Source organism: Vulpes lagopus, chromosome 6, assembly GCF_018345385.1.
Source record: "Vulpes lagopus strain Blue_001 chromosome 6, ASM1834538v1, whole genome shotgun sequence".
In the NCBI taxonomy this organism is placed as follows: Eukaryota; Metazoa; Chordata; class Mammalia; order Carnivora; family Canidae; genus Vulpes; species Vulpes lagopus.
In genome coordinates this window covers 8201886-8227452 of record NC_054829.1, presented here as the reverse complement: position 1 = coordinate 8227452, position 25567 = coordinate 8201886, and the positions used below count along the sequence as shown (strand labels likewise).

The 25567-nt window shown below is 42.7% G+C and overlaps 1 protein-coding gene across 1 annotated transcript in view; it reads left to right on the top strand.

Annotated features, from left to right (window-relative positions):
- AK7 (adenylate kinase 7) overlaps positions 1-25567 on the top strand; it is a 76450-nt gene that overhangs the window by 18242 nt on the left and 32641 nt on the right. The window contains 2 exon segments of the mRNA XM_041759204.1: positions 9710-9820; positions 23873-23953. Coding sequence (XP_041615138.1) covers positions 9710-9820; positions 23873-23953 — 192 coding nt within the window.

The following is a 25567-nucleotide window of genomic DNA, read 5'->3' as shown; positions in this document are numbered from 1 at the left end:
ATGTCCTATGGCACGTCCATATCCTCTCACTGTGGTTTTAACTTCTTTTTCCTCATGATGGCTTGAAGTGAGGCTTATGAAGGTATAACTTACATGGAGTACGGGTCACCCTCTTTCTTGGACAGTTCTATGAGCTTTGACAAATGCACACAGTTGTGTAACCCACCACAGCAATCAAGATAGAGAACCAATTTTGGGGGGTTTTAATCACTCTGCCCCCAAAATTCTCTACCCCACACCACACAGGTACTCAGTTCCAGTGAGCTCTTCTATTAATTTTTTTAGAGAAAAATTAACAGAACTTATAGGGCTTTTAAACAGGATCTAGTAATGCTAAGACCCCAAAATGAATAAATCCAACTGCAGTGCAACGAATGAGGTATTTATGGATGAAATGATACTGTGTGAGATTTGCTCGGAAATCTCCCTGGGATGAGGAAATAGATGCGGGGCAGAGAGGAAACCAGGTTTGCTATGTCAGAATCTGAATCGAATCATGTGGAACCATCACACAACCCAAATCGAAGGATGTTCTGTTAAAGAGTTAGTTGGCCCATATGCTTTAAAAATGGCAATAATAAAATAAATAAATAAATAAATAAATAAAAATGGCAATAAAAAATGGCAATAAAAGACAGAAAACAGAAGTACTGCTCCAAATAAAGATGAACAAGACATGACATTCAGGGCCAGATGTGATCCTGGACTGGACCCTACGCTGGAGGAAAAGTGCTGTAAAGGGCATGATTGGGACAACTGACAAAATTGGAGCATGAACTGTAGATTAGATAAAAGTACTTATATCAATATTGAATTTCCTTAATTTTGTCAGGAAAATTCTATGGTTTCTTGGGAGAATGTTCTTAGGAGATATGCACTGAAAATTTAAGAGAAAGGGGGCATGGTGTATGCAGCTTGCTCTCAAATGGTTCAGAAAAAAGAAATAACGTGTCTGCTGCGGGGAAATATAATTAAAAACAAAATCTTCACCCAACCCAGAAAATCCCTACACATGGTAGTAGAGAAAGAAAACAGCTTTATTACTGAACAAGCATTAAAATGGAATGTCATGCATGTCATGGGCTATCCAGTAAGAGATTGCAGAGGTAGAAGGAAATCTCACCTTTTTCTATAGCCAAACAGATTCGGTCCATTACATACATGTTTCCTGATGAACAATAACTAGTTCTTGGGTAGGAGGACTTGACAGGGCCATCTGTCACAGATTCGTCCTCGATTCACCTCGTAATTCGGGTGGCCATCTGTATTAGCTAATTGTCTTTATCCAGAGGAAAAACAAATCTTTCATATCTTTATGGCAGGAGGTCGTTGTGTAGTTGAGAGCAAGGTGCGCAGCGAAGTTAGGCCCCTACATTCCTACAGAAACTGGAAGACAGAGGTGCTCTCTCCCTCAAGGTGTCCATTTATTTTTTTTTAAAGATTTTATTTATTTATTCATGAGAGACACATACACAGAGAGAGAGAAGAGAGAGAGAGAGAGAGAGAGAGGCAGAGACACAGCCAGAGGGAGAAGCAGGCCCCATGCAGGGAGCCCGACGTGGGACTCGATCCCGGGACTCCAGGATCACGCCCTGGGCCAAAGGCAGGCGCCAAACCACTGAGCCACTCAGGGATCCCCGATGTGTCCATTTCAAAGAGATATCTTCCAGTTCTTCGAGAAAAATGTTTATTGATAATAAAGCTGGCAAGAGGTTGATTTTGCTTCTAAAAAACTCATACTCTTGGTGCACCTGAGTAGCTCAGTCAGTTAAGCATCCAACCTGTGATTTTGGCTCAGGTCATGATCTCAAGGTCTTGGGATCCCACCCCACGAGGGGCTCCGAGGCCAGCGTCGAGTCTGCTTAAGATTTTATCTCTCGGGGCAGCCCAGGTGGCTCAGTGGTTTAGCGCCGCCTTCAGCCCAGGGCCTGATCCTGGAGACCCGGGATCGAGTCCCACGTCGGGCTCCCTGCATGGAGCCTGCTTCTCCCTCTGCCTGTGTCTCTGCCACTCTCTCTGTGTCTTTCATGAATAAATAAATAAAATCTTTAAAAAAAAAAAAAAAAAAGATTTTATCTCTCCTTCTCCCTCTGCTGCTCCCCATGCTTGTGCACTCTCTCTCTCTCTGGCTCTCTTTCTCAAATAAACAAAATCTTAAAAAAGAAAGACCTTACACACATTTCAAAGAGACAGAGAAACAACTTACAAACGTCTTAAAGCATAATGCTCTAAGAAAAAGGATGGGAGAGAAATCTCTTCCATTGCTGTCAACAGGGAAAATTAAGTTTCTTGTTTTTTATTTGTATTTGTCCTTAAAATATACATACAAGGGATGCCTGGGTGGCTCAGTAGTTGAGCATCGGCCTTCGGCTCAGGTTGTGATCCCAGGGTCCTGGAATTGGGTCCTGCATCGAGCTCCCTGCAGGGAGCCTGCCTCTCCCTCTGCCTATGTCTCTGCCTCTCTCTGTGTCTCTCAGGAATAAATAGAATCTTTAAAAAATATATACATACAAATAGGAAAAAACAATATGATAAAATTTTAAACATTAGTGGATCTGAGGGGGGAAAACGTATAGGAGTTCTCCATACTGCTTTTTGCAAACTTTCTGTAAATGTGAAATTATGTCAGTGTAGAAATTCACAAATAAGTAAAATGTAGTAGAAGCATTGTGGGAGCAGAAGAAAGCCCAGTGGGATTTCATTTTTCCCTGTTTTTCTTTTTTAAAGATTTATTTATTAGAGAGAGAGAGAGAGAGAGTGTGTGTGTGTGCGCACGCGTGTGCACACACAGCGGCAGGGGTTGGGGAGGGGCAGAGGGAGAGGGTTAGAGAAACTCAAGCAGACTCCTCACTGATCACAAAGCCCGATGCAGGGCTCGATCCCACGACCCTGAGATCAGGAACTGAGCTGAAACCAAGAGTCCGAAGCTCAGGGCCACCTGTGCCACCCAGGCGCCCCTGAGTTTTCCCTGTTTGAGGCACAGTTGCACTGATAGTCTAGGGGTCTATGCATGTCACAGGTGACTTGTAATTGTGCGTTGGGCTCAGCTAAATCGGTAAGGGCAGGACATCTGGCGGGTCTATTAGACGTGAGGCCCTGCAGATGTGCCTGTCTTTGTCGCCCGGCCCCGCACAAGCCTTGAATAAGACCATTTGAGTGCAACCACTTCTTGACTTCCCTTAAGGCCCGTGACTGCTTCCTTGCCCAGAGATGGTCACTATCCCAGTTACGGTTATGGTTGGAATAGGGATTTTGAGTATCTGTCCTCAGTGTCTGGCCATAGAGATTAGAAAAGTTTCCCCCTTTTCTAGGGAAAATGAAGCAATCTGAGCCCAAGCTGATCTGAAGGCCAGCTTGTCCCCCAAAAATCTAATTGAAGATGTGGGGCAGAGGAAGACTTCAGCATCCATGTTTGGTTGAGGAAGTCAGGGTGCGATTATGGAAATCCGAGCCTTTGGGTTGCAAGTATCGGAATCCAGCTAGAGCTAGCTGACACAGGAGGGCGTTGTTATAGAGATATAAGCAATGTCTTACAAAAATCCACAGACTGAGATGCCGTTGGGCGTCAGAGATTGGGGAGCTGGGCACGCCCTGTGCACCTGTCCCCCTGCTCTTCTCGGCTTGTCTTTTTGGCATCATCCCAGGAAATCTGAACAGCCAGTGGAACCAGGTCCAAGTGAAGTAGGGGTCTTTAACAAGATATGTTAAGTTAGAATAAATCATTGCCAACTCACGACTTCAAGGAAAACAGATCTTCAGCTCTGTCAGGAAAAAGGGCCCACCAGCAGCCCTCCTGGGCCTCTCTAAGACATAAATGTTCATCTCTAAAGCTGCTTTTTGGCAAAACTAGCTCCAGGACACCATAGAAGGTAGTGGATTCCATGTTTTGGGTGGGTAAAAACCTGGGTAGGCCTGGAACATATTTTTGGTGCTAGAAAGCTGAGACATTTTCAGAGATGCCACGGGCAGTGCCGAGAGGACATAGAGGGCTCCCCGTAGCCCCGTTGTGAAGGGTGGTGTCATGAAAATAGTCACGCGTGCTGAGCATTTCCCATCTGCATCTTCAGATCCAGTCTCCACTTTTCTCCACCCTGCTCTGGCCTCACGGGCTAGAACAGTGAGCAGCTTTACCCTCCTTTGCCCACTGGGTTTGTCCAATGGGAGCAGCGTGAGAGGATGAGAGAAAGGAGAAGAAAGAGGTCAGGGTATTTATTCTGCAAACTCCCTTCAATAGACATGCTGTTGGCAGGTCGAGCTCCTCAGTCGAAGTCACTGTGCCTGTATGGCAGCCTGTCCGCTCCTCTCTAGGCCCTAATTGTTGCTGTCTTCCTCTTGACTTAGGGACCTAGGAGTGGTCCAGAGCACCCCATTACTGACTCCAGGGTATCTGACTCCCCTACACCCTGTCCACATTTTTGTAAATAGTCTTGTTTTTAAACTCTCCTCAGATTGCCCACTTCGAGTGCGCTTTCTCTCCTGCTAAGACCCTGCCCAACATATTGTGGTTAACTAAAATCCACTGAGTTAATGAAAGTTAATGACTTTGTTATGCAACTCAAAAGGGAAAGGTGAACATGGATTGGTATAAACACTGCTGGTCCTCTGGCAGTCACCCCCCTGCCCCATCTTCCTTGCCAGCAGAGTCTTGATTTGTTCAGGTGGCCACACTGCCCATGAGATAGGGAAGGGAGATGCTATCCCCAGCTCCTGGGGGAAATCCTTATTAATCCAAATGAACCGTGATGGTCCCATTCCTCTTGCCAACGATGGGTCAAGGGCAGGCATACAATCTAATCCCAGGATGCCAGGGAGTAACAGCCAGACCCCAAACCCATAGAATGTCTTAGCCATGGGGAAGGTTTATTCCTCACTCATGTGAAACATATGACAGGTGTTCCTGATGAATGAGAAAGTATCCTTCCAACTCTGAATCCAGACCCAGGCTCCTTCCATTGGATGGCTTGACCATCTTCCAGATTGGCTTCCAGAGCCATTATGCAAATCTACTCCAAACCTAGGGACCCAAGGATAGAAGGCACAAAAGATCATGTGCAGTAAGCTTTCCAAGCCAGATGTGACAAGACATGTGCATCCCTTCTCTAAATCCCCTTGATGAATCGCCAGTCACATGACCACACCCACCTGAAGAGAGCCTGGGAGATGTCATCCAACTCTGTGCCCAGGAAATCAGTGTGGTCCAGGCTCTGGCACAGAGAGAAGTCTGCTGGGAGACCTCTGGGAAGGGTTCATCCCTGATTAAGAGAGACTTTGAGGAAGATGCAACCTTCTTCCCACTGGAGATATTGTCCACTCTGGATATGACACTCAGGACTGCCGCTGCCAGTCAGTCTTGCTATGCGTCTGAAGGGCACACCTGAAGGAGGTGGAGCTAAGAGGGCATCAGAAGAGCAGAGAAGCCCAGCATGTGGCACCTGGAGCCACCCTGGCTTTTGTGTTGTTTAGTTTTAAGTAGGCTCCACATCCAGCATTGGGAGCCCAATGTGGGACTTGAACTCACAACCATGAGATTGAGAATTGAGCCAAGATCAAGAATTAGATATTTATTTAACTGAGCCACCCAGGAACCCCTGGGGCCAACCCAGTTTTGAATGGTTTTTTTGGAAGATGATGAATCCCAGCAGTGTTGAGGCCACTTTGAATTTGGCTTTCTGTTCCTTGTAGCCAAAGCATCCAAATGGATACAAAACTGTGTACAGAGCATGTTTTAATACAAAAGAAGGGTAAATAGAATATTTTCGTTTGTATTTATTTCAATAAGTGAGAGAATCTTAATATTTATGGGGCTTTTTTTCTATAGATAGATAGTAACCTGTTTTCAAACTCTGTCTTAAAAGTTTATGTGTGAGTAAAGAGGGGTGACTGTTAATCAACCAAATAGCCCAAAGGAAAAAGGGCAGATGTGCTCTGATGTCACTTGGAATAACCAGGTAGGAAGCGTTCAACAGGTGATCCACACAAGCAGTCGAACACAATGACCAATCAAAAAGCAGGTCTAACACTATATTACAAGACAACGGATTTTACCCAATGTCCTAAACAAAAAGGAGGAGATCACTCTGCAGAGTTGGTTCTTCACCTCAGGAAGATTGAAGACTCTAAACAAGCTTATTGAGGGGCTCCTGAGTGGCTCAGTGGTGGAGCATCTGCCTTTGACTCAGGTTGTGATCCCAGAACCCTGGGATCGAGTCCCACATCAGGCTCCCTGAGAGGAGCCTGCTTCTCCCTCTGCCTGTGTCTCTGCCTCCCTCTCTGTGTCTCTCATGAATAAATAAATAAATCTTTTTTAAAAAAGCTTATTGATTGTACTGAGATGTTAACGAGACAGGCCAAGCTTCCAGGAATGCTACCAGAAACCACTGTGTAACAACCAAAGGATAATGGATATAATGCCAACAAAAAGTCGACTCATCACTTCTTGGAAAAGCAGAGATGCAAACAGTTGCAAGGAACCAAAACTTCTATGAAAGACCCAGAATTAAAATATACTTTATTTGTCATCTATTTGTAACAAGTGACTATTAAGGACAAGAGGGAACACAGTCCAATGAGCAGTGGCGAAGGTTCATGGTGTGCAAGGCAGGTCTCTGTCCCGACCAGGAATCTGGATGATAGCTCAGAAACTGCAGCCCAGCCTGGTGCACACTGATGGGCAACGGTGTAGCTGGCCAGGGAGACGGTGATCTTCTCACCCTCAGAATGCCACAGAAGAGGTTGACTGGTCATCAAAACCTGTGGCCAGAGAACCAGAGCACCGGGGATATAACTGCCTCTTCTGCAGCCAAGAGGACAGAAGCTGAAGCAAATCATAGAAGAAGAGTGCTAGGCACCCAGGGAGCCCAGGAGGGCCAGGCAGGCAGGCAGGCTGGCCACCCCGTCATGACAGCCAGGGCTCTGGAGATGCCAAGACTCAATTCCTCTTGAAGGCAAGGCTGATTCCACTGTTTCCAGACCCCACGTGAGTAGGATTGCCAGATTTAGCAAATGCAAATACAGGATGTCCAGTTAAATTAGAATTTTAGATAAACCACGAATAATGTTTAGCATAAGTACATCCTGTGGGGTATTTAAGACATACTTAACACTAAAAAATAATTTGTTTGTTTATCTGAAATTCAAGTTTAGCTAAGTATCCTGTATTTTTCTCTGGCAACCCTGTGTCTGAGCCACTGGACATACTCTAGAGGTCAGCTAATCAGGTAACATGGACTCATTGAGTGTCTACCATGGACCCAGAATTGAGTTGGGTTAGCTTGATCTTCCCCACCAACACTGGCTCTCTCCTGGTCTTCCTCCCCACGGCAATACCACCATTCCAGCTGCTCCAGCCTCACTCCCTTCCACCCACCAGCCAACCCATCGGTACATCTTGTTAACTCATCACCCAGAATGTGTCCTAATCCATCTTTCTCTCTTTGTATCCATGGCGACGTTCTAGCCTGAGCCTCAGCCTTTACCCCTCCTGCTACAAAAGCAGCCTGGTAACTGGTGCCTGCCATCACTTCCTTCCAATCCCATCTTCAAGGAACAGCCTAAGTGATCCTATTAAATTATAATTCAGATCATGCTTCTGTTCTGTTTAAAACACTCAGAATCCTTCAATACTTTTTTATGCTCCTAGAATAAATCTAAATTCCTCAACATGATCTACAAGCCCTGATCAACGGGCTGGTGACTGCCTCATCTTCTACCAATTCCCAGCTTGGCCCTGGAAATTTGGGCCATCCCTGCCAACAGTTGTGCCACCTCTGGGATCCTCACCCTTGTGTTTCTGCTGTCTCCCTGATTCACTCACGGAAACTAAGGACTCAAGTGCTTTGGATTGATTATCTAACTTGGATCACTGTGATGAGGTTGAAAGGCTCCTTATCGAAGGACAATCATTAAATGGTTTCACTCATATGGGGAATATAAGAAATAGTGAAACAGATTATAGGGGAAAGGAGGGAAAATGAGTGAGAAAAATCAGAGAGGGTGACAAACCATGAGAGACTCCTAACTCTGGGAAATGAACGAGGGGTAGTGGAAGGGGAGGTGGGCAGGGGGATGGGGTGATTGGGTGATGGGCACTGAGGAGGACACTTGACGGGATGAGCACTGGGTGTTATGCTATATGTTGGCAAATTGAACTCCAGTAAAAAAAAAATACACATATAAAAAAATGAAAGGCTCCTTATCTAAAACTGTTTTAAAAATCCTTCTCCAATTACTAGGACCTCTGCATCTACATGGATCTGGGGAAGTCACTCTATACCATGAGTTTCAGTTTCCTTCTTTGAGTTTCAGAAAGTTTTCATTTTATTGTTCTAGAAGGATCCTTCTAGGGGTCTGCACCGGAGGGTAGGCCATGAAAGGAATTAACATGATGGGCCACCAATGGGTTGTCAAGAAATATTTTTCATCCCTGATTCTCAAAGCAAGTTGATATTGCACTTTATCTTATAGAAATTTGTACGTGGACTGCTCTTATTTACATGAGGTTGATGGCAGGGGAAAGGGCAAAGTGACAGAGAAGAAGAACCCACCGGTGAGATTAAAACAGGAAACTCTAGCCCTGGGAGTTATACCATATGTTGCCAAATTGAATTTAGATAATTTTTTTTTTAAAAAAAGGAAACTCTAAGGGATGCCTGGGTGGCTCAGCGGTTGAGCATCTGCCTTCGGCTCAAGGCATGATCCTGGAGTCCCAGGATCGAGCCCCACATCGGGCTCCTTGCAGGGAGTCTGCTTCTCCCTCTGCCTGTGTCTCTGCCTCTCTCTCTCTCTCTCTCTCTCTCTGTGTCTCTCATGAAAGAAAAAAATCTTTAAAAAATAATAAATAAAAATAAATAAAGAAGCTCTATACATTGCAAGAACTATTGAGAAAGGGGTTACTTTATTTACCCAAAGAATACAAACATAGTGATCCGAAGGGGCACCTGCACCCCAATGTTCATAGCAGCAGTGTCCACAATAGCCAAACTGTGGTAAGAGCCTCGGTGTCCATTGACAGATGAATGGATAAAGATGATGTGGGGTGTATATACAATGGAATATTACTCAGCCATCAAAAAAAGAAATCTTACCATTTCCAACAATATGAATGGAACTAGAGAGTATGATGCTAAGCAAAGTAAGTCAATCAGAGAAAGACGATTATGATCTCACTTATATGTGGAATTTAAGAAGAAACATATGAACATGAGGGGAAGGAAAAATCAAATCAGATGAAAACAGAGAAGGAGGCAAACCGTAAGAGACTCTTAACTCTGGGAAACACACAGAGGGTCGCTGGAGGAGTGGAGGTGGGGGGATGGGGTAACTGAGTGATGGGCATGAAGGAGGGCATGGGATGTGATGAGCACAGGGTTATATGCACCTGATGAATCACTGATGTCTACCTCTGAAACTAATAATATACCATATGTTAATCAATTGAATTAAAACAAAATTTTGAAAAAGAAATGGGTTATTTAATGTCTTTAAAAGAAAGACATTTAAATTTTTTATTTTGCTTGAAGTCAGGATAAATAATAAAATTTGACCAGCTAAAACGTTTTCAAGGGAGGTGAATCACTGTAAAAGTAAGCAGTAGCTTTTCAAATGTTTTCTTTGAGCTCTCTGGAATGCAGGCGAGCCAGCCTGTGGGGCTTAGGGGTGTTATGTAACTCTAAGCTTTATGTATCCAGGTCTGGCTTTTTGTCTTTCATAGGATGATTCTGAGATTCCATTCACTGAAGAGGATTATCGAAGAAGAAAACACCATCCAAATTTTTTGGACCACATAAATGCTGAAAAAATGGTTCTCAAATTTGGAAAAAATGTAAGTACAGAGTAGTAAAGCATTTGGGGTAAGGGAAGTTCTTTCTTCTTTCTTTCTTCCTTTCTTTCTTATGATTTTATTTATTTTTTCATGAGAGACACAGAGAGAGAGGCAGAGACACAGGCAGAGGGAGAAGCAGGCTCCCTTCAGGGAGATTGAGGTGGAACTTGATCCCAGGACCCTGGGATCATGACCTGAGCCGAAGGCAGATTCTCAAGTGCTGAGCCCCCCAGGTGCCCTGGGAAGCTCTTTCGAAGGCAGCGCAGTGTGCACGGCCAGGGCAGCCGCGCATGTACGTTACATCATCTCAACTCATTACATGCCTCTGTGTCTAGTCCCCTCGTCCTCACCCACGGATCTTTGAGCTTCAGGCTCACCCCAAGATGCGCTGTCCTTAGGTTCTGGTCCTGATGCAGGTGTAGCTCACTCAGTTGAGAGCCTTGTGTTAGGTCCCAGCGGAGCTCAAGCCCTCACCCACTAAGGTATGGGTCCAAGAAGTCCCTTGGCTCAGAAGAAACAAATAACTCAGAGTTCGAGTGGGGAGGAGGGGGAGCCACATTTCTCCTTTTTCCAGAATCTCTCTCCTTTGTTTCTTATAGTGGAAAAGTGTGTATAACTAGCTCAAGGTCACATAACTAGGGATCTGCTGAGCACCTTTCTGAGCACTTCCTGGCCTTGTCTGATTCACTCTGTACAACAACGGTGTCATATATATGTACATAATTATCCCCATTTTACAGATGTGGGCATTGGGGGAAAGAGGTGTCAAGTGTTAGAGCTGTGGTTCTTTTTTTTTTTTTAATTTTTATTTATTTATGATAGTCACACAGAGAGAGAGAGAGGCAGAGACATAGGCAGAGGGAGAAGCAGGCTCCATGCACCAGGAGCCCGATGTGGGACTTGATCCCAGGTCTCCAGGATCACGCCCTGGGCCAAAGGCAGGCGCTAAACCACTGCGCCACCCAGGGATCCCTAGAGCTGTGGTTCTAACCCAAATCCACCAGACCACAAAGACGACAGGGCTTATTTTTATTTTTTCTTGATTCCAAAGCTCCATCATTCAATCGAGTTGATCTGGACACAGGCACAGTCACCAGTTATTAAGATACACCTACAGGGACACCTGGGTGACTCAGCATTGAGCATCTGCCTTTGACTCAGGTCATGATCCTGGGGTCCCAGGATCAAGTCCTACATTGGGCTCCCCATAGGGAGCCTGCTTCTCCCTCTGTGTGTCTCTGCCTCTCTCTGTGTGTCTCTCATGAATAAATAAGTAAATCTTAAAAAAAAAAAAAAGATATACCTACAGCTTGGGAACCTAGGTGGCTCAGTCAGTTAAGCATCTGCCTCGGTCTCAGATCATGATCCCTTGATCCCAGGGTCCTGGTATTGAGTCCCACATGAGACTCCCTACTCAGTGAGGAGTCTGCTTCTCCCCTCTCCCCGCCCCTCTTCTGCTCTGTCTCACTCGCACTCTCTCTCTCAAATACATAAAATAAAAATTTTAAAAGACATACCTACAGCTGAAAAACTTTTGTAAACACTAACAGCTTCTCAGCCTTCTGTTGCAGCAAAATTTATCATTTATATATATATAATGCCTCTATACATATATATACTATATATAGTATTTCCTATCTTTAGTCAAGATAGATGATAGGAATGCCCTGGTGATGATGAATAAGTGTATTACACCTAAGAATTATTGAGGGTTTGCTCACTACATGCCAGGCACTGCACTAAACGTTTTACTTATGGTAGTTCATGTAATCCTCGTGTATCTCCTATAAAACCATCAAAATTCTATCAAGGGTTATTATCATCATCCTCATTTAACTTCTGTAGAACTTACATAGAACACCCAAACCTCTAAAGGTTCCATCCACCAGGCTTTTCCCATGAGCAGAGAACCCACAGCGGTGATATGGAATAACGGCTTTAAGGTGACACCTACTGGTCTCAGAAGATATTACGGTAGGAACTTTGTCCCCACCTGTCCTATTAAAAACTTTCTCCTTTCTTTCTTTCTTTCTTTCTTTCTTTCTTTCTTTCTTTCTTTCTTTCTTCCTTCCTTCCTTCCTTCCTTCCTTCCTTCCTTCCTTCCTTCCTTTGGTGATACAAATACTGCAAATATAAAATATTTGAAGGACCAGTGGGATTCAGAGTTCTAGCCCCTTTTCTACTCATTAATTTATGACCTTTGCTAAGTCATTAAAATTTTGGAGTTAAAATAAATGAATAAAGGCTCTAGACTAGATAGGTCTAAATGTCTTCCAATGCCAAATCTTTTTTTTTTTAGATTTTTGATTTATTTATTTATTTATTCATGAGAGAGAGAGAGAGAGAGAGAGAGAGGGAGAAGCAGGCTTCATGCAGGGAGCCTGATGAGGGACTGGATCCTGGGACCCCGGGGTCACAACCTGAGAGGAAAGTAGATGCTCAACCTCCGAGCTACCCAGGCATCCCTAAAATCTTGTATTTAAAAATACAATTATATTGACTTTAGTATTTTGAATTAGCCGGAATTGCCTGTTTGTCTTGCAAGTTACTTAAATCATTAAGTGGGTCCCTGAGCACCTATTGTGTGCATCGCTGCTGGAAAAAGAAAAACTATCAAAACAGCAATGTATGAAATTTATTTTAATAATTTATTGTAAGAATGACCACACGGACTTGATCAACCCAAGTTGCTCGTGATAATTTTTTTTTTTAATACAAAACGTTTCTGGATTGGCTTTAATAATGTCATGTTGGGAGATTTTCGCACAACTATTCAAATCTACAAGTGAAAATGGCCTATAATCTGCCTTTGACATACTGTATTTTTCGGGGTTTAGTGTCCTGGTTTAACTATTCTCATACAACAATGGAATATTCCCCAGCCATTAGAAGCGACAAATACCCACCATTTGCTTCGAGGTGGATGGAGCTGGAGGGTATTATGCTGAGTGAAATAAGTCAATCGGAGAAGGACAAACATTATATGGTCTCATTCATTTGGGGAATATAAAAATTAGTGAAAGGGAATAAAGGGAAAGGAGAGAAAATGAGTGAAAACATCAGTGAGGGAGACAGAATATGAGAGACTCCTAACTCTGGGAAATGAACAAAGGGTGGTGGAAGGGGAGGTGGGTGGGGGGTGGGGGTGACTGGGTGATGGGCACTGGGGGGGCCTTGACGGGATGAGCACTGAGTGATATGCTATATGTTGGCAAATTAAACTCCAATAAAAAAAAAATTTTTTTAAAAACTATTCTCATACAACTAACTGAGAACAGAATCTGCCTGTAAAACGATCTTGGGGTGTATGAAAGCAGTGGGGGGCTTGGAGGGAGGGGGTGCCAAGAAATTAGCCCTTTAGGCTGTTTTCAAATTAACCGGCAAAAATTGCCCGTAAGACTTTCTTTAGACCTTTAACAAATTTCTCTTTGTGGTTAGGCTGCCCCTTTTCGGGGTCACTGTTTCCCAGGCGCCCCCCCTCCCCCGCCCGCCCCTCCGCGGTCCGGGAGGAGGAGCCCAGGTGTCCCTGCAGGCCGCGGCCCCCTCGCCGCACCTGTTGCCCCGCCTCCCTCCGCTCAAGCGAGCTCCGTGATTGGCGGCTGCGGCGGGGGGCGTGGCCCCCGCGCTGGCCCCGCCTCCCGGCCCCTGCGCGGGGCTCCCCGGGTCGAGGCGGTCCTGCCTTGGGCGGTGCCCTGGGTCGCGGGCGCAGGCCCCCCACGGGCGAGCCACCCCGTGGCTCTCGGGGGCTGCCTGTGGCTGGTTGGGCGAGCTTGTCTTGTTCTGGGGTTCAGGGACGGATGCCCCGCATCACCGCTCACTCGAGGCCTGTCCTGCAGCCGGAACCACGCCTTTAGCAAACCGGAGAGGCTTGGGGCTCCGCCTGCCTTCTTTGAATCTTGAGAACTCTTGACTCTTTTTGTAAATCTTCCAAACCCCAAAAAGGAAAAGAGTGTCCGTTTCAGCGCCTCAAATGCCAATGTTTAGGGCCGCTCCGGTAGCTCAGCGGTTTAGCAGTTACCTTCAGCTCAGGTCGTGACCCAGGGTCCTGGGATCGAGTCCTGCTCGGGCTCCCTGCAGGGAGCCTGCTTCTCTCTCTGCCTGTGTCTCTCATGAATAAATAAATAGGATATATTTTAAAATTCCAATGTTTTCTTGTGTCCCATCCCTTTTCTTCATCACTCTGAATCCTTTTTCCAGTTTTACTATTATTATTATTATTATTCCAGAAGTGGCTTTTGCTGTGTGTGTTCTCTCTGTATCTTTGTTTTCTAATAAACCAATGTCTCTGTCTTTATTCTTCTTCCTTCTAATTCGGGTTTATGCTGCTTGGGGTTAGACCCTAAGATCATTAATATTCAAGTCTTTGTTTTTCTGATATAACCACTTCATGCCACAAATTTGCCAAGTATGGTTTTGGCAGCATTCCCCAAGTTTTGAAGTGCCCTAAATGCTACTTGAGTTGTTATTAATTTCTACAAATTTTCTAGTGGCTCTTAGAATTTTTTTTTTTGGCCGCGAATTATTGAGAAATTTTTTTTTTTTAATTTCCAAACATCTGGAAAAGGTGTTACCTTTTTGTTCTTTTTTATATTTGTAATTGTTTTATATTTACCTAAAGTAATATAACTAAATTAAATTCCTATGAAAGTAGAAATCCAAAGCTCAGCTCTATACTAATTACTCTTTAGTGAGCTAATGGCTATAAGGTATGTCTATACTGTTTGGTTCTAGAGTGTTTATATTGTGTAAAACACAGAAAACCCTTATAAAGCAATTGTGATATTGTAGAAAGAGCATTGTATATGGTGTGGAGTGATCTGGGTTCAAGTCCACATTGAGCCACTTATGATTTTTTTTTTTTTTTACATTAGGCTGGTGATTTAACCATTCTAAGACTCCTTTTTCTAACCCATAAAGTGAAGATAGTAATGCCTTCTGCTTCTCTTTCTTCTTTTTGGTCTCAGGTGTAGAATTTAGTGATTCATCACTTAAATATAACACCCAGTGCTCATCACAAGTGCCTTCCTTTATTTCTTTTCTCCTCCTCCTCCTCCTCCTCCTCTTCCTCCTCCTCCTCCTCCTCCTCCTCCTCATACTCCTCCTCCTCCTCCTCCTCCTTCTTCTTCTTCTTTCTCAATACAGGACTTTATTTGAAATCTTTATCTGTTCCATGTCTACTAACATGAAAATTTGTTTTTTTTTCTTTTTTAAATTATTTTTTAATTTAAATTTTAGGTGATTAACATACAGTGCAATATTGGTTTCTGGAGTAGGATTCAGTGATTCTTCACTTACATACAACGGCCAGTGCTCATCATAACAAGTGCCCTCCTTAATACCCATCATGTCCATTGCACACCCACTTCCCTCCGTCAATCCTTGGTTTGTTCTCTGTCATTAAGAGTTTCTTGTGGCTTGTTTCCCTCTCTGCTTTTTCTCTTTTCCTTATTCCCATATGTTCATCTGTTTTGTTTCTTAAATTCCACATATGAGTGAAATCATATGGTACTTGTCTTTCTCTGACTTATTTCTCTGTTATTTCACTTAACATTTTACACTCTAGCCCCATCTATATCTTTGCAAAAGGCAAGATTTCATTCTTTTTGATGCCTGAGTAATATTCCATTATGTATATATATATATATACACATACATATATGTATATATATATATGTATATGTATATGTATATGTATATGTATATGTATATGTATATGTAGGTACCATGTCTTCTTTATCCATTCATCAGTCTGTGGAAATTTAGGCTTTCTATAATTTGGCTATTATTGATAATGCTGCTATACATATTGGGGTGCATTTGCCCCTTTGAATTAGTATTTTTGTATCCTTTCAGTAAATACCTAGCAGTGCAATTGCTGGGTCATAGGATAGTTCTATTTTTTTAGGGTAATTATATTTTTGACTTTTGAGGAACCTCCATGATGTTTTCTAGGGCGGCTGTACCAGTTGGCATTCCCACCAACAGTACAAGAGGGTTCCCCTTTCTCCACATCTTTGTCAACATCTGTTGTTTCCTGCGCTGTTCATTTTAGCCATTCTGACAAGTGTGAGGTGATAACCTCATTGTGGTTTTGATTTGTATTTCCCTGATGATGAGGGATGTTGAGCATCTTTTCACGTGTCTACTAGCCATATGTATGTCCTCTTTGGAAAAATGTCTGCTAATATCTTCTGCCCTTTTTTTTAACTGGATTACTTATTTTGGGGGTGTTGAATCTGATGAGTTCTTTATAGATCTTGGAGACTAGCCCTTAATCCAATGTGCCATTTGCAAATATCTTCTCCCATTCCATAGGCTGTCCTTTAGTTTTGTTGACTGTTTCCTTCACTGTGCAGCAGCTTTTTATCTATTATCCCAATAGTTCATTTTTGCTTCTGTTTCCCTTGCCTCCAGAGGTGTGTCTAATAAGAAGTTGCTACAGGCAAAGTCAAAGAGTTTGCTGCTTGTCTTCTCTACAATTTTGATGAATTCCTGTCTCACATTTAGGTCCTTTGTCCATTTTGAATTTATTTTTGTGGTGTAAGCATGTGGTCCAGTTTCCTTCTTCTGCATGTCCACTGTCCAGTTTTCCCAACACCATTTGTTGAAGAAACTGTCTTGTTTCCATTGGATATTCTCTCCTCCTTTGTTGAAGATTAGTTGACCATTTAGCAGTGGCTCCATTTCTGGGTTTTCTTTTCAATTTTATTAGTTTATGGTCTGTTTTTGTGCCAGTACCATGCTGTCTTGATGACTATGACTATAGCTTTATAATAGAGCTTGAAACCCAGAATTTGAAAAGCCAGAAAGCCTCCAGTTTTGCTTTCCTTTTTCAACATTCCTTTGGCTATTTGGGGTCTTTGTAGTTCCATACAAATTTTAGGATTGTTTGTTCCAGCTCTGTGAAAAGTGCTGGTGGTATTTTGGTAGAGATTGCATTAAATATATAGTTGCTTTGGGTAGTATGGACGCTTTAACAATATTTGTTGTTCTAATCCATGAGCATAAGATGTTTTTCCATTTCTTTGTGTCCTCCTCAATGTCTTTTATAAGCATTCTATACTTTTCAGAGTACAGATCTTTTACCTCTTTGGCTAAGTTTACTCCTAGGTAGCGTATGGTTTTTGATACAATTTGAGTGGGATCAATTCCTTGATTTCTCTTTCTACTGCTTCATTATTGGTGTATAGAAATGCAACAGGAGCTTCTGGGTGACTCAGTCATTTAAGCATCCAACTCTTGATTTTGTCTCATGTCATGATCTCGGGGTCATGAGATCAAGCCTGTGTCGGGCTTCATGCTCAGTGCAGAGTTGGCTTGTCCCTCTCTCTCTGCTTCTCTGCTCTCTCTCTCTCTCTCTCTCTCTCAAATAATAATAAAGGAATGCAACAGATTTTTGTACATTGACTTTATATTTTGCAACTTTGCTGAATTTGTCTATCTGTTCTAGTAATTTTTTGGTGGAGTCTTTCAGGTTTTCTGAAATGACATGATATTTTTTTTTTAAAGATTTTATTTATTTATTCTTGAGAGATAGAAGGAGAGACAGAGCCTAAAACACAGGCAGAGACAGAGCCAGAGACACAGGCAGAGGGAGAAGCAGGCTCCATGCACCGGGAGCCCGACGTGGGATTCGATCCCGGGTCTCCAGGATCACGCCCTGGGCCAAAGGCAGGCGCCAAACCGCTGCGCCACCCAGGGATCCCATGAAATGACATGATATTCATGTCATCTGTGAATAGCGAAAGTTTGACCCCTTCCTTGCTGATTGGGATGGCTTTTATTTCTTTTTGTTGTCTGATTGCTGAGGCTAAGACTTCCAGTACTATCCTACATAACTATGGTGAGAGTGAATATCCTTGTCTTGTTCCTGAGCAGAGAGGAAAAGTTCTCAGTTTTTCCCCGTTGACGATATTTGCTGTGGGTCTTTCTTATATAGGCTTTATGATGTTGAAGTATGTTCCTTCTATCCCTACTTTGTCCAGAGTTTTTATCAAGAATGGATGCTGTATTTTGTCAAATGCTTTTTCTGTATCTATTAAGAGGATCATATAATTCTTATCCTTTCTTTTATTGATGTGGTGTGTCACGCTGATTGATTTGCAAATACTGAATTGCCTCTGCAGCCCAGGAATAAATCCCGCTTGATCATGGTGAATAATTCTTTTGGTGTACTGTTGGATTTTATTTGCTGGTATATTGTTGAGACTTTTTGCATCCATGTTCATCAGGGATATTGGCCTTTAATTCTTTTTAATGGAGTCTTTGGCTTTGGAATCAAGGTAATACTGGCTTTGTAGAATGGGTTTGGAAGTTTTCCTTCCATTTCTATTTTTCGGAACAGTTTGAGAAGAATTAGTATCATCTCTTCTTTAAATGCTTGGTAAAATTCCCCTGGGAAGCCATCTGGCCCTGGACTTTTGTTTGTTGGGAGATTTTTGATTACTGATTCAATTTCTTTGCTGATTATGGGTCTATTCAAATTTTCTATTTCTCCCTGTTTCAGTTGTAGTAGTTTTCATGTTTCTAGGAATTTATCCATTTCTTCCAGACTGCTTAGTTTGTTGGCATATAATTTTTCACAATATTCTCATAATCGGGGATGCCTGGATGGCTCAGTGCTTGAGCATCTGCTTTCAGCTCAGGGCGTGATCCCAGGGTCCTGGGATGGAGTCCTGCATTGGGCTCCCTGCAGGGAGCCTGCTTCTCCCACTTCCTGTGTCTTTGCTTCTCTCTCTATGTCTCTCATGAATAAATAAATAAACTCTTTTAAAAAATAATATTCTCATAATTGCATTTCTGTGATGTTGGTTGTGATCTATTTATTTGAGAGAGAGTGAGTGAGCAAGAGAGAGAGAGCACAGAGGTAGAGGGAGAAACAGACTTCCTGCTGAGCAGGGAGCCTGACTTGGGGCTCGATCCCAGGACCTGGGATCATGACCTGAGCCGAAGGCAGACGCTTAACTGACTGAGCCACCCAGGCACCCCACAATCTCTCTTTTTTCACTCATGATTTTATTTATTTGGGTCCTTTCTCTTTTCTTTTTGATAAATCTGGCTAGGGGTTTATCAATTTTAGTAATTCTTTCAAAGCTCTTAGTTTTGTCGATCTGTTCTACTGGTTTTGTTTCTATTTCATTTATTTCTGCTCTAATTTTTATTTCCCTTCTAATGCTGGCTCCAGGCTTTATTTGCAGTTTCATTTCTAGTTCCCTTAGGTGTAAAGTTAGGTTGTATATTTGAGACGTTTTGTGCTTCTTGAGGTAGACCTATATTGCTATATACTTCCCTCTTAGGACTGCCTTTGCTGCATCACAAAGGTTTTGGACTGTTATGTTTTCGTTTTCATTTGATTCCATGTATTTTTTAAATTTCTTTTTTGATTTGATGGTTAACCCATTCATTTTTTAATTTTTTTTGTTTATTTTTAAAAGATTTGGTTTATTAATTCATGAAAGACACACAGAGAGAGGCAGAGACACATGCAGAGGGAGAAGCAGGCTTCTTGCAGGGAGCCCAATGTGGGACTCGATCCTGGGACCTCAGGATCATACCCTGTGCCAAGGGCAGATGCTCAACCACCGAGCCACCCAGGCATCCCAAATTTTTTGTTTATTTGAGAGAGAGTGAGAGAGGGAGAGAGAGAGAGAGAGAGAGTGCATGAACAGGGAGGAGGAACAGAGGGAGAGGGGGAAGCAAATTCTCTGCTGAGCAGGCAGCTGGACATGGAATCCTAGGATCCTGGGATCTCAGAGATCATGACCTGAGCTGAAAGCAGATGCTTAACTGACTGAGCCAGGTCCCCTAACCCATTTATTCTTTAGTTGGATGTCCTTTACCCTCCATGTATTTGTGGTCTTTCCAAATTTTTTCTTGTGATTGACTTCAAATTTCATAGCATTGTGGTTTGAAAATATGCATGGTATAAGCTCAGTCTTTTTGTGCTTGTTGAGGGCTGATTTGTGACCCAGAATGTGATCTATTCTGGAGAATGTTCCATATGCACTCAAAAAGAATGTGTATTCTGCTGCTTTAGGATGAAATGCTTTGAATATATCTGTTAAGTCCATCTGCTCCAGTGTATCATTCAAAGCCATTGTTCCCTTGTTAATTTTCTTCTTCCATGATCTGTCTTTTGCTGTGAGTGGGGTAAAGTCCCCTACTACTATGGTATTATTATCAATGAGTTCTTTATGTTTGTTATTAGTTGATTTGTAATTTTGACTGCTTCCAAGCTGAGGGCATAAATATTTACAATTGTTAGATCTTCTTGTTGGATAGACCCCTTAATGATGATATAGTGTCCTTCTTCATCTCTCATTACAATCTTTGATTTATTTTTTTTAAGATTTTATTTATTAAAAAAAAGATTTTATTTATTTATTCATCAGAGACACAACGAGAGAGAGGCAGAGACACAGGCAGAGAGAGAAGCAGGCTCCCTGTGGAAAGCCCAATGTGGGACTCGATCCCAGGACCCCGGGATCACGCCCTGAGCTGAAGGCAGACACACAACCACTGAGCCACCCAGGTGCCCCTCTCCTTGAAATCATGTTAGATTTTTGCCTTGTTCATCTGGAGGCACAGTCCTGTAACCCCTTCACAGTGTTAGACATTGCTAGAATGAAACTAGAAAATCTTTTTTTTTTTTTTTTTTTTAATAATTGAAAGCAGGACCATACCTGTAAGCCAAGTCCAGAGCTTTACAGACCATTCCCAGGGATTAACAGAGTCTTATCTAGTTCTTAAGGCTCAGACAAGTTTAATACTAAAGCCACTAGTCTTTCATTTAATTTTCAACTTCTCTCCAGCCAGCCCAGCCTGACTCAGGCTCAAATGAATGCAGGATGGAAGAAGGCTAAGATGTGGTCAGCTCTCCTTCTTCTGCCACCTTTAGTCAGGTCCCTTCTCTCCTGTTCTCTATCCCATGCTCTACCACCTGCCTGTTCTTCATCATCATCACCATCCTGATCATCTTGTTCTTTTTCTTCGTTTCCTATTTCTTAATTTTTCATTATTATAAACCTATTCATTTCATAATCTCTACTATCTTTTTCTTCTGAAGGTAATGTGAGTCTGATTTCACTCACGGCAGCTTGTGCCCTCAAAAATTTTGTAATTTTGGTTTGTGAGCTCATCTGTAGTAAGGTCTTTTGGTACAGTTTCTATGAGTGTGCATATTTTCTTGTGATTTCTGGAACTCCACTTGTAAAAATAATCCTGTAATTTGACATGGATTTTTAAAAATAGCATCTCTTTAAATTTTCAATATCCATTTCTTTACACTCATCACCCCTAAAAACCTCACGTAAATGAATTCTCAGGGAAAAATGAGCTAGTGCAATGTGTATCTTCCAAAAGGGCTGCTATAAGAGTCTCAAGTGTATTCATGAATCGGTTGCCTTCAAAATTCATGATGGTCAGTGTGAAATGGGAATTCACAATGAGAATATGTCTTACAGGGCCACCTGGGTGGCTCAGTGGTTGAACAAACAGTGCTTTTGGCTCAGGTTGTGAACCCTGGGTTTTGGGACCTAGTCCTGCATCAGGCTCCCCACAGGAAGCCTGCTTCTCCCTCTGCCTGTGTCTCTGCCTCTCTCTGTGTCTCTCATGAATAAATAAATAAAATCTTAAAAAAAAAAAAAAAAACATTCCTTACAGTTTGTAATTGGCTTAACAGCCCATGCTGTACCCTCAGACCAGCACCCCATCTGCTGCTGCAATGAGGTCACCATCCTTGCCCCAGCTGTCATCCCTTTACTGGGGCTTTTAAGGAAAGGGGAGGTCCCTAGGTGGGGGGACAGGGGGCTTTGTATTTGCCTCCCTGAAATGCCCCAAGAATCTCACTGCCTGAAATGCTTTTAATGTTAATTTTTGGTTCTGGAATCCCTGGACTAAGCAGGTAATTTCAATGTGAAAGACAAACCATTGAGCAGTACAAGGCCAAGGATAAAATTCTTAAGGAAGCCTTGGCTAGGTTTGACACAATTCCTTGCCACCTTCTTCCGCCACAGGGTGGACTTCTTTCTAGTTCAAGCTTTTGTGGTAGATGAATCCTTTCATATAGTGACCCAACTCCTCATCTCACCAGACGGAGTGCTTTGTCTCCTCTACTCACATGGATTTTAAAATGCATACTCCTAAAAAAAAAATAAAATAAATAAAATAAAATAAAATGCATACTCCTAGATTGAGACCCTCAACCTCCCAGGGTGCCCACACTGTCCACTCTCACCACTCTTGTTTTCACTTCTGTTTCTGGCCCCTAAGGATAGCTCTTATGCCCTTGAGAATTATGCCATCCTAGAAGGACATTAATGATGTTTTATTTGGAATTTCTAAGTATTTACACTAGGTTTTGGATTTTTTTAATCCGCCATGGATTACCTGGAGCAGAAGAGAGACTCACATTCCTGATAAAGGCTTTGGACCCAATTCCATCATGTGTGCGCATCTACTCTGGGAGGGGTTTCCCATAACACCAAGCAATTCTTGGGCACCTGCCCGGTGTCCTACATTTCAAGTCAATTCTGACACTATCTTCTTAGAAAGAAGATTTAACCCATTAAATCCCATGGGTTTAAGACTCAGTCCTACAAGACTGTCCCCTGCTTCAGACACATGTGGAGTTGCTGAGCACAACAGTCAAGAAAGAATTCTTGAGACATTGTATGATATAACTTAGTTTTTTTTTAAGTAGCATGAAGACAGGACTTATGGGAAGAAAGGGCTGCTTTTTTGCTGTATGAAGCTGGTAGTTATACACTTCGTGTTCAAGAGGAAGGGAATGTGCAGAGGGTATGAGATCATAAATGTTTCTTTGAATTTCTAATTGTAAAACTACTTTTGCAAGATTTCTCTGGTGTTTTTCATACAGTTCAATATTAACCATCAGTGAAATATATGAGCAGTCATGAGACCCCTTAAAAATGTAGCAACCAGGGGGCATCTGGGTGGCTCAATTGAATAAGCTCTCATGTCAGGCCTTGATCTCAGGATTGTAAATACAAGCCCCACCTTGAGCTTCATGTTGAACATGGAGCCTACTTAAAAAAAAAAAAAAAAAAAAAAGAATGTAGCAACCAGATCATATTTGATCTTTACCGAAACTATGCAGGCTAGGACAGCCTCTTGGGCTAAAGGTGGACATTTTTTTTTGCTTCTATCCTTCATCAGTTGCAAGCTCAGGCCATCACCTGTGGCTTCTGACCAACCCTTATAGATTGAAGGTTCCAATGACCCCTCCCACCTCCCTGAGCCTTAGGTTTAATTAGTTTGCTAAGAGTGACTCACAGAATTCAGAGAAACATTTTACTTATTAGATGACCAGTGTGTTATAAAAGAATATAGCTCATCAATAGCCAGATGGAAGCAATGCACAGGGCAAGGTTCAGAGAAAGGCATGGAGCTTCTCTGCTCTCCCCAAACCTCCACATGTTCACCAACCCAGAAGCTCTCCACACCTTCTCCTTTTGGGTTTTTATGGAGGCTTCATCATGTTTAAATAAATCATTGGCTGTTGGTGGTTGAACTCGATCTCCACCATCGCCCCCCACCCCCATCACTCCCTGGAGATAGTGGAGGGAACTGGAAACTGGCAATTAACCCACATCTTCAGGCTGGATCCAAAAATCACCTGGTTAACATAAAAGGCACCGTTATCACTCCATTTTCTTGGAAATTGCCATGGTTTTAGGATCTCAGTGCCAGATATGGAGATGAAGACCAAATATATATTTCTTATTATGAATCACAATATCACACCTCGTATTGAGGCCCATTACTAAAAACTCCCTATGTATGTCTGCCTCCCCTACTGGGTAAGTAAACGTCATCGTGAAAAGACTCATTTTTATATCTCATAGACACCAGTGTGGAGCACGCAGGTGTTAAGTCTTTACAAATTATTATCTCTGGCTTTCATTTAATTAAAAGTCCCAAATAAATTTTGGTAGTGGTCAGAGGCATTCATTCATTTTAACCACTAAATAATCTGGTTCAGTATGAGTAATAATATTATATTTAGCTTTTTTCCTCTACTTTGTCTAATAGGCCAAAAAACTCACGACTTATGTGGTTGCTGCTGGACTTCAATATGGAGTGGAAGAAGGCATCTTACATTATTTTTTTAAGGTATGACTTTTCAGTGACTATGAGGGTTTTTTAAAGTGTTTTTTTTTTTAATTTTTATTTATGATAGTCACACACAGAGAGAGAGAGAGAGAGAGAGAGAGAGAGGCAGAGACACAGGCAGAGGCAGAAGCAGGCTCCATGCACCGGGAACCGACGTCGGATTCGATCCCGGGTCTCCAGGATCGCGCCCTGGGCCAAAGGCAGGCGCCAAACCACTGCGCCACCCAGGGATCCCTTTTTTAAAGTGTTTTAGAGTAAGGTTATACAATTTGAAGATTTTTTTTCTTTTTCTATTTTTCTTTCTAATTATTAGCAACTTGTATATACTGCTCTCCGGATAATAAGGAGAAAGTTGGATTTCCTTTCATTCATGAGACAGACATTGATGCCCATCGTGTGCCAGAAAACATTGTAGATTCTGGGAATCGGATACCATAATAATAAAGTCCTCACATTTGTGAGGTTGCATTCCAGTGGCGTAGAGGAGGAGAGCCAGAGATAAGAACCCCATTAACCCGCACACATAGAGTATTTCAGATGTTGAAAAATAAGATGGAAAGCAACAAAACAGAGAAAGATAGAAACAGAGCCAGTAGTAGGCTCTCAAGTTGTATCTTGATTATGATGGTCAGGGAAGGCCTTTCCCATGATATGACATTTGAGCAGAAAGTTACAAGGGAGCTGGCTACTTTGCTTTCTAGAGGAAAGGTGGTAGGAACTATAAATGCAAAGACCTGAGGCAGAAATGTGTGAGTTGTGTTAAGGAACAGCAAATAGATGAGTGTAGCCAAATTACAGGAGACTGGTAGGTGATGAAGTCAATTTGTCCTTAACCATTCTCAGCTGCTCCTCACCTACCTGACCACTGAATGTTGGCTTTCTCAGGTTCCTGCCTGAGATCCTCTTGTCTTTTTTTTCCCTAAGATGTATTTATGTATTTGAGAGAGAGAGAGAGAGAGAGCACAAGTAGGAGGGACAGAAGAAGAGAGAGAATCTGAAGCAGATTCCCTGCCAAGAGGAGAGCAGGATGCGGGGCTCCATCTCACAATCCTAAGATCACCACCTGAGCTGAAATTAAGAGCTGGACACTCAACTGACTTCACCACACAGACACCTCTCTCCTGTCTTCTCTATCTACATACGCTCTTTCCTGGGTTGGTCTGTCCATTCCCATGACTGGTACCAATGACTCTCAAACATCAGTTTCTACAGCAGGGCTCTCTCCTGAATCCGAGCTCTGTGAATCTAGCTATCTAGTGCCTCACTTTGGATGTTCCATAAACCCAAATTCTACCTACAGTCATCCCCAAACCTGCTCCAGGACTCCATCTCAGAAAATGGGACCTTCTTCTATCCAGCTGCACCAACCAACTCCTCCTTCTTTCTCATCCAACACAAAATCCCCCAGAACTATACAGCCAACCTCCTCAGTATCTCCTCCTCTCCAACCCCACTCCCCCAACCCCCCAACCACAGGCTAGGTAGGGCAGACAACTCTTGTCCACACAACTATCCTGGCCTCCAGCTGCCCATTTAGATTCTTACTTCCCATCATTCCTTCACGAGGCAACAAAAGCAAATCTAATGATGTCACTTCACTGCTTAGAACCGTTC